Genomic DNA, 10353 nt, shown 5'->3' on the forward strand with positions numbered 1-10353 from the left:
TACTAATGTCTACTGTAATCCTTTGTGTATATTATCATGTACATTGTGCTAACATTGTCTGCTTCTTAATAAATGTGTGACCTTGGGCAAGTTTCTTAATCATTCTGTGACTCAGTTTCCTTATTTGTAAAATGGATATAGTAAGAGTATTTCTCTCAGGGCTGTAGTGAGGATTCAATGAGATGCGTCTACTATTTGGAATGGTCTCCCTCAGATCATCCCAGGGCTGGCTCCTTTTTCACATTCAAGATGCAGTTCAAATGGCAAATTCTCAGCAGCTTTCCCTGACCACTCTGACTCCTTCTCCAATTTCTCTCATATCGCTTTGTTTTAAGTTCGTCATGGCATTCATCGCTGTCTGATTTTCTCTTTGTGTACTTATTTATTTGTTTACTAGCTGTGTGACCTTGATTTCTCTGAGCCTCAGTTTCTATTCACTGCCATATCCTCAGTACCTAGAATATAGTAGCGCCCAGTGAATATTTGTTGAATGAACTGACTTACCTTCCCTTTCCGAGTCTTTGAGAACAGTAATGGATAGCTAGACTTGGGTGAAAATTTTCTGATCACATAAGTCGGGGGACAAAACTCTTTTCAGAGTGCTATCAGTCTGTGGCTAAGTATAAGATCTAGCCCCTGGCCTCAGGAGCTTACCATCTAGTTGGTGGGATGTGAGTTGAGTGATTCCTAGAACCACTGGTGGATTATAAATCACTAGTGCAAATTCTGCCTTCCGTGGACAAAAAGTGATACAGAAAAGTGATGGATCAAACTAAGAAGTTATGTGGCTAAGTGCTAAGTTGAGTGGTGTAGAGTCTCAGGGATATGGGTAGACAGATGGAGGGATTCAGCTGGGGGACCTTAAAGGAGAGAGAAGTCATCCTAAAGAAGGGACCAGACACTAATGTTTGTAAAGCACTTAGAAGAGTGTCTGGCCCATAGTAAAAGCTATGTGTGTGTTTATGAAATAAAAACGCCCAACTGATATTTTTATGCCATCAGGATTTAATTTTTTCTCTTAATAAAGATACAGGACTTCCCTGGCAGTCCAGTGGTTAAGACTTCGAGCTTCCACTGCAGGGGGCGCGGGTTCGATCCCTGGTCGGGGAACTAAGATCCCACATGCCGGGTGGCATGGCCAAAAATGGGGGAAAAAAAAAAGATACAAAAATAGAAAAAAACTTTGTTCATGAAATTACCACGGGCTGCTCTTTCTCAAAAGCACGCATAAGAGGGCCACAAGAGCACTTATTTGTCTGATATTAGTAAATATTATATACCAATTTTAGAAAGAGCATCAACTGGAGACCCCAAACCTAGGGATCACATGGACGCAATCTGATCATCCAGGCGAAGAGACCAGTTCTCAGAAGTATTAACAAAGGAAGAAAACTGCACGGGATGGGCCTCCTGAGCCTCTGCTTGGTGATATGGGCCCCGGGTCTGCCCTTCTTCGTTGAAGACACAAGGCGGACAGTCACAGTTGGGCCTTCGGCTGGACTGTGACGAGGTGAACACCTCATAGCACGTCTCACCATCCCGGGTTGTGATGGCTCCCTCGCTGGCTGCTTTCCTGGCGCAGGGCATCGTGGGCCACGGGGAACGTTGCGGGGCAGTGCAGGACACCGGGATCACGTACTTAGACGACGTATGCTTGGAAGCATAGTGCAGCTCGGTGTTGTAGAGAACCATGTCCTGAGAGACAGCCTTGGCCCTGATGCCACATTCCGTCACACGGTAGGTGAACTGGTAGGCATGGGGCTGAACATGGTTGGCAGGGCAACCCAGTCCCAAGTGCAACTCATGAAAGTGCACATATACGTCATTGTTCAACATGAAGGGGTGTACGGTGACTATGAACCAGTCTATGGAGCACAGAACAGTCATCGGATTTTGTCCGGAACAGGCCGAAAACACAGAGGTGAGGAAGACTAGCCCTCCTATCAACTTGAAAACTTTCATCCCGGTAGCGGATCAGGTAATGACTCTCAGGAAACAGGAAGCTGTCTGGTGAGGAGTTCTAGAGCACAAAGAAACACAAAAGGAAAATCGTCTTATTTCCTATTGAAAGTTCAAACACGATCATTTTCTAAAAACAAAAGACCATTCCTAAAGCATTTAAAAAAAAAAAAAAAGAAGCTAAGAGAGTAGAACTTAAATGTTCTCACTAAAAAGAAAAAAGGTAAACACGAGAAGTGAGGGATGTGTTAATTAACTTGATGGGGGAGATTTTTTCACAATGTAAACGTATGTCAAATCAGCACGTTGTATACTTTAAATCCCTTCCAATTTTACTTGTCAATTATACCTCAATAAAACTGAAGAAAAAAAAAGAATAAAAAGCAAAGGAAAAGATCCCTGTGAGAGAGAACTGAATTTTGATGTCATTGTTGGAATTCATGTGTTTCTAGATGACTACAATCGCTTCTTTAAGTGACTTTACCATATTGTTTTGGTATAAAACACAAATCCCTCACATACAGAATGAGAGTCTACGCCGATAGGAGTAGCATTCCTTTGTGTGCAACCCCAGCCAAAAAGAAAACAAAACAGTTTTCATGCCAAACATTAAATAAGGTGACAGGAGATAACAGTTTAATTCAAGCTGACAGCACTTTCCTCCTGAAGGCCCCAGTGTCCTCCCATAGACCATACTAATGAACTCTTCTCTATTGCCTTCTTTTTTTGGTTAGCAACAGATTTAATTAAATGAAAACCTAACAAGAAATTGTGGTTTATTCCCGACATCCAAATATTGAAATTTTGCCAACTGGCTCACTTAAAATGATCAAATGAATGCTTCATAAATGCCAGCGGTAGCATCATAAGCCATTATGACCAACAGCCATTACGACCTTGCAAAATAGCGAAATTGCAGAGTGACAGGCAGAGCAGTATGAGAAGAAAAGAGTCATGCTAAGAACAAGTGTCTAAAACAGTTTCAGAAGGGGTACGCACAAAGGAAGAAGGAACAGGGATATCATCAACTACTGTTCTCAGTTTTCATTTTAAAAGTGAAAATGAAATAAATCAAATAGAAAAGTGCCTAAAAATTCAAAGGAAATGTCTATGCAGGGTTTTACTCTTGTTCCCTGCTGAATTAAGTAATCCTTGCGTAAATGAATTCATTCTTTGACTAATACTTATTGAGCATCTACTATGTGCCCAGCACTGTGCTAAATAAAAAGCATCCCAAGACAGTTCTTTCCTCCCCTCTTCCTCAGTTGCAAAAATGTAGCTCTTTCTCTTCCTTTGATACTGATGAATTTGCTGCATTCTTTAATGGAAACCATGGTGGAGGAGCCCACTAGCCAGGTGCAGTGGCCTGGATGAAGTGCTTTGTTTTCACATCAGCCCTTGATCTGGTTGGTACCCCTGTCTCTCCCTCTCTCCTTACTGACTCCTCATTCTCTTGGGGATGGTGAGGTGTAAAGAGAAGCCTAAGAGGTCTACCCGGCTCCTTCCTTGCCTCTTTGTTCTGAAATGGCTCTCTTAGGACTGCTTTTTTGTTTTTCACGAAGCAAAAAAAAACAAGAAACAAAAAAAATAACAGAAAAACAGCAGCAGCAGCAACAAACCGAAAAACCCAGCCCTCTTACCCCTCCAAAAAACCAAACAAACAAAATACGACGATGACGACAACAACAACAAAAACCGAGTTAATTCGGATGCCAGCTGGTCTTGGATAATGACTCAACAGTTAAATAAACAAACCACTTGCTCTGGAATGATGCATATTTGCTGAGGTTCCTTCTGGAAGCTGAGATCATCACTCCATCACTGCTGCACTACTGCCTTGGTCTCAGGAAGACCACCCTGCCCTGAGCTTGCTTTAGGAGTGCCTTTCTCTCCCTCTCTCTCCCTCTTTCCTCCTTCCTTCACATGACCTCACAGCCTGGACCTATTTGCCCTGAACAAAAACCTCCCCTTTAGGTAGTTCCTGGAATAGGTCAGGGAAACAATCCTTCCACTCCAATTTTGTTGTTCAAACCCCAGAACTGACACCAAGTTTAAGGGTGTGCTCCTGTGCAGGGAGTTAGCCATCTACTTCCTCTGTATCCCTCGGGCATCTTTCCTATTGTCCCTCCTCCTCCTTCTCATGGTTAATCCAAAGAGAATTATAAAAAGCCCAAATTCTCTGAGAAACATTACAGTTGTCACCCAACGAATCATTTTAGACTACCTCACTCCCACCCCCAAAGCCACTTTTTGAATTACACTGCACTGAATCAGTCTTGAAGGAAGGGCTTGAGTAACATCACTGAGTTTGGGGGTTTATTTAGCACAAATCTCCAAACTCAGACAGTACAGAATCGGTTTCCTCTGATTTTCTTGTAGTCAGGGAGAGATTGCCACAAGATTGGAGCAATAATTGTGTGTGACATCATACCTTTGAGCTCAGATAAAACTGAAAAATGAAGTCAGTGGGACCCATGTTTAAGACTGCATCTCTAAGGTGAGAGGGAGGAGTTGGGAGATCAGGGGAGAGCAGAATGCACTTGCTAATAAGCTTGCTAACTCCTAGCTCAACGCCACTCTTGGGGAGTTGCTCCCTTTTGCTGAGCACAGGTCGTCAGAACTGGGCAGCCTCCCTTCCCTGCTGCCTGGCAATTCCCAGGGAAAGGTAGAGGGTGTGTGTGGGTGTGTGTGTGTGGGTGTGTGTTGAGGGATGGTTATAAGTCATTCACAACACGGTGTAAATTCATCAAATCAGTTGGCTTTGCTAACATCCAGCTGAGATGTGTTGGCAGAATAGGACCTTGGACTTGGATGGGGAGGGAGAGGGTTGGCTCTGAGAAAGAGGGCTGAGGGGCTAGAGATGGGAAGGGGGCGCCAGAAGAGAGGGTTGTGCAGTTTGCGCCAAACTGGAGGTATTTTTAGCCATAGTTGGGGCTGAGCCCAGCATCCCGGGAGCTGAGGGAGTTGAGGACTGGGGAAGAAATAACTGCAGAGAAGGGAGCGCTCACCCTGGGACTACTGTCGGGCTTCCCAGAGGCAGCTGGGCTGTTAGAAAGCAGGTCCCAGGGTTTGCATTACCATAGCCCCATTTTGGCTTGATTGCAAATTATCCTTGCGAAGCTCATAACTTCGATGCCTTTGTATAGCCAAGCAGGGCTCAGCTCTTGGTACCTACAGTCCTGAACTGAGCTATAGGGAAGCCGGCGAAACCAGAGCTGCTAATGACACCTGGATGCAAAACGTTTGCTTTCCTTGCAGCTACAGAGTACAGTAGCTTTCTGTTTTTCTAAATGTGGTTTATGCATATACATTTTCCATTAGTTTTTTTAAAAGTTTTCCTCCTTCCCCTTAAAAAAAAAATTCCCTAATAAGCCTAATTCTTAATACATCCTTTACGTTTTAAAAAAAAAAAACATGAAACGTTTCATTCTGGGAATATGAACTCTATTTCTTAATGTCTTACAAGAAAGAGATTGAATATTGGTCTAAACACAGAGCATTTTTAATCTCAGGAAAAAAAAAGATACTTTTTAAGAGAGAAGTAAATTAGTTTTGTGATGTTGGTGAGTGAATTGAGACGCGTAACACAAATCTCCTTGAAAGCAGACAGATTGTTGCCTCCTCATCCCCTCTGATGTCGTTAGAGACACATACGAACTCTTTGCGTGGGGAATGGGGAGGGGATTAGCTAAACATTTCCACATCTGGTTTGAGAACAGTTTGGAAAAAGAATTCACTCTATAGACTCCTGGAAGCTTTTGGGGTCGACAGTTATTTATTTTTAAAATTCAGTATACTCATGACAGCATAGCTATCATTTGTATATTGTTTTCCCAGAATCTTGTTGTCAAAACAAAAGGAAACAGAGGGGAAAAGGAAACTCCAAAGCAGTACGCAATTATCTCAGGGAAATATAACTGTCAGGGCATTGATTTGCAGCAAAGTTTGTTCACTCTCTTGCAGCTGATTTGAAGAAAAATGAATCTGAGTTGGAATAAAGATTCCTTTACAAAATAAGAACAGAAGAAAGAATCCTAACACTCTGTGGACCCTTTAGTTTAGAAATTCAAATAGTCACATGTTGACTTTGCCCAGCCAACTATCTCAAGGTTTGGGAGCCTTTTAAAATTGAGGCCCAGTTTTAAAGAATTAGTTGGTTCGCTGCTCTCAAAGAAAGTGAGGATTGTGATTATACTAATGATGTCGAAGGGACATTAAAGTGAGTTAGAAAATTAAATTACTGCTTTTGTAGAATTTACATTCATTCTAGAGAAATCTGGGCCGGGTTTCGTTTTCCAACATAGTGAAACACGGTGTTAAAGTAACCACACGTTATTCATCGTTTGGCGAGGAAGAAGAATTATGAACTGCTAATGCTTAACAAAGTCCATTCTCTCAACTGAGGAAAACACCTTGACTCAACCCTAGGAAAGATTTCATTCAAATTAAACTAAAAAGTAATCATTAAAAGTGTTTTTTTCTGTTTTTTTTCCTGCTTTTCAGTAGAAAAATTGTAGGAAAAAACTGTAGAAAAATTGGGAGATATAGAAAAGAAAAAAAGAAGAAAACATTCTTCAATCTCAGAATAATCACTATTAAATTTTTGGTTTATATACTTTTAGTTTTGCGGGGGAGGGGGAAAAGTCTATATACATATATATGATCCAAAGTCATTTCAGGAAAAAAAAAAAAAAGGGTAAGGCTTTTTGAAAGCTGTTTTTAATTTTTGACATTGAATTTGAAAGCAATCAAAGCATTATTTTTGTTTGGGCCATCTGGTTTTGTTCTTATAATCTGTTAAGCTATCAAGCATAGTTTAAATGTCATGGTTCATCTCTTGCACAAATAAAGGTTGCGAAATAAATAAGAATCCAAGCTCCTTGTAAGAGAGAGAAGTTTTCGCTGGGTCATTAATTTGGTTACTAAAAGGTGAAGAGTCTGATGTGAAATCAAACCATAATCAGGCTACGCAACAAGGGTAAACCATACCCTGACTGAACATAAGTATTTCCAAATAAATACAGAAAGCTGTGCTTTAGTGGAAATGGCAAATATCAGGTCATGGGAACTCCTTCCCTTTCGTGCAGAGAAGCTGAATTAGTTTAATTTTTAAAGTTGAACGAAGGGATGTATTTCATAATTTCCATAAAATGTAAGGAAAATCCCCAATGTGTGCCCCTAATCCAGTTTATGTTTTAATTTAATAATTTATTGGAGTTTGATTTTTCAGAAAACGACACCCTTTGCCACAAAGCCCCAGAGTCCCTCCTCATTTTAAAAGACAAGGTAGGGCTTCCCTGGTGGCGCAGTGGTTGAGAGTCTGCCTGCCAATGCAGGGGACACGGGTTCGAGCCCTGGTCTGGGAAGATCCCACATGCCGCGGAGCGACTAGGCCCGTGGGCCACAGCTGCTGAGCCTGCGCGTCTGGAGCCTGTGCTCCGCAACAAGAGAGGCCGCGATAATGAGAGGCCCGCGCACCGCGATGAAGAGTGGCCCCCGCTTGCCACAAATGGAGAAAGCCCTCGCACAGAAACGAAGACTCAACACACCCAAAAATAAATAAATAAATTTAAAAAAAAAATAAAATAAAATAAAAAATAAAAGACAAGGTAAGTTTGTGTCTGTGCAGAGCTCGCAAATCTGCAGCAGCGCAGCCGCCTTTTTAACCCATTAGTCGTCTCCAGAGGGCTGCCCAAACCAGAGAAAGGCCCCTTCGCCCGAGATGATTTCCGGGTGTTACCACCAGAAGGCAGAGGACTGAATCAGACACTCCTTCAAGGGCTTCACCACCTCTTTGACACACCTGTGTCAATAAATGAGGGCTCAAGACGGCTTTCGAAAATGGTCAGGCATATTCTTCTCTCCCTTTCAAAATTGGGATTTGGGGGTACAGGTTTTCTTAAAGTGAGGTGCATATATACAGCCCCAGCTGAAGGATGGCTTAAGTCCAAATCAAGCCACAGTTGACTTTACAGCCTGTTTGGCTGATTTTTACCTGACTTGACCAATCTGTGGCTCTCCCAAGCCCAAAGCTACCTTGTGTATGCCCCACCCAGAATGTGGCCACTTGGTGCGTGGGTGTACAGCCTGAGTGAGGCCATTCACCATATCTTGGCTCCTGAGGGGGAGAAAAGGTTTAGAAAAGGTTCCTTTGATAGGAAGGCTGTTGGTCGTTGTTAGGGAGCTTACAATTTGGGAGGCTTGCCTGCATATTGCAATAGGTAAAGAGGCATTGTTCTGAGGCCAGGACATTGTGGGAAGAGCAAATCGTTCTCTCTCTCTCTCTCTCTCACACACACACACACAGATGGACAGATGGACGAGTAGATAGACACACACACTAAGAAGAAAGGAAAGCCCAAATCTGTTTCCTGCTGTTGCCCTGATCCTTACTATTTTTCCCCATCCCTTAATCCTTGGACTGTAAATTCCTCAGGGGGCTGAGTCTTGATCTACCATAGTGTCTGGTACATGGTAAGTACTCAGTAAATATTTATTGAATAAAAGGATGAAGGAACCACTAGAAATTGCCACCTTCCACTGTTCTTGTCCAGTCCCTAAGGGCCTGAGTCTAGTTACTGGCTAAATCTCTCCTCCACTCCTTCCCCAAACTCCCAGTTGAAGGCCTGCGGTAGCAGTGAAAATTTTCTTGGTAGAAAGTGTAGGGCCCCTGTCAAGAGTCCTGCCCACTTACCCACCTGCCTGCCTACTGACCTCACTGATGCCAAGGACTGTATGTCGGCCCAGCCCAATGGTACCCACTGCCCTCTCAATTAGCTCCTAGCCAGTCACCCCAAATGGAGCCAGCCCTCCTTGCGCTAACTCCCCAACCCTGGTCACTATCCTCCTTCCTTCTATCAAGCAACCAAGCACAACCAGTGTCAGCACACCTGGATTTAGCGGTAGATTCACAGGCTACCCCAGCTCTGATGGTCTCAGGTAACTGAACGAAGTCAACCTCTAGACAGCAGACAAGGTGCCACTCTCCTCTGGTCTGGCTTTACATGGGAGGAGAGAAGAAATTCTTAAGCCCACGCGGCCCAAGTCCAGGCAACTGAGAGACACAGCATCATGAGAACCGGAAGTCTCAGGTCCACAAGGTACTGAAGAGTCATGGGTGCCTAGAAGGGGCTTGCTGGAATCACTGGCTTGACTGAGGCAAATGGATACAGCCCCCTGAAGTCGCCCTGGATTCCCTTAGCTACAAGGAGGAACCAGACCGCGGGCTGGATGTCTGTTCCTCCTCAGAGCACATCTACACGTCCACTACCAGTTCCAAGCACAGAGGCACAAATCAGAAAACGCCAGAGGTTCCTGGGAAATCGGAGGCAAGATGGGTTAAGTCTCCCCCAGTGCAAATTGACCCTTGGCTCACCCTGGGCCAGGCTTGCCCAATCCACTCTGCCAACTCCAGACTGAGAGAGATCCAGGCCAACTTCAGGTTTTGTTTCAGCATCCCCCAGCCTGAGTGCTCCCCAAAGTGCTTCTAAGTTGACCCCATCTCCACGTATGCTATTGTATTTCACTGGCAGATATCACTCTCCATTTCTGCCATCTGTACCTTTTATATAACAAAAGTTTGACTTTGGGTGTGATAGGTCCTTATCTTAGCAATATCAAAATACTTGGGGCAGAGCATTGGCTTGGTACCTTCTCCATGCAATTATTATTTTGTTAAAATAGATACATAATAGGTTGAACATGAGTTCATCATCTGCCTATTATAATGTATATATGTTTAAAAGTAAATATATAGCATATAAATAATGTTAAAAATAAATATAAAAGGCTGACCTATTATTATATCTGATAATATATACATATGTGATATATAATACTATTAAAATATATGTTAACAACAAAAAGAGGAGGGCCTCTCCTCCCTGGCAATCTATCTTCCCCTTAACAAAGAATAAAGGACTCTTTTCTGAAATTGTATTCAAGGGTCGAGCCTCTAATCCAATATGACTGATGCCCTTACTAAAAGGAGAAATTTGGACACAGAGGGAAGACAATGTGAAGTCACAGGGAGAAGACAACCATGTGACTGGAGTGATGCATTTACAAGCCAAAGAACGCTAAGGATTTTCAGCAAACACCAGAAACTAGAAGAGGCAAAGAAGGATCCTCTCCTAGAGCCGTCAGAGAGAGAGCATGTCTCTGCTGACACTTTGATCTTGGACTTCTAGCTTCCAGAACTGTGAGAGAATACATTTCTGTTATTCTCAGAATAACCACCCAGTTTGTGGTCCTTTGTACAGCAGCCCTAGGAAACTAATAAATATGTTTTTCCAACAACTTGAACAGACACACATGCCTCCTTCCCGAGATAAGAGCTTGAAACGATGAATGTTCTGTCTTGCTACAACATTAAATCCATTTGGGATTAGGAAG

General features: G+C 43.0%; 1 protein-coding gene across 1 annotated transcript; it reads right to left on the reverse strand.

Moving 5' to 3' along the window:
* Positions 1 to 1323: 1323 nt before the first annotated feature.
* PLAC1 (placenta enriched 1) lies at positions 1324 to 1962 on the reverse strand. The gene has a single exon (XM_059911936.1). The coding sequence runs from the start codon at positions 1960 to 1962 to the stop codon at positions 1324 to 1326; it is 639 nt and encodes a 212-aa protein (XP_059767919.1).
* Positions 1963 to 10353: the final 8391 nt, after the last annotated feature.

This window comes from Balaenoptera ricei, chromosome X, assembly GCF_028023285.1.
Source record: "Balaenoptera ricei isolate mBalRic1 chromosome X, mBalRic1.hap2, whole genome shotgun sequence".
Classification (NCBI taxonomy): domain Eukaryota; kingdom Metazoa; phylum Chordata; class Mammalia; order Artiodactyla; family Balaenopteridae; genus Balaenoptera; species Balaenoptera ricei.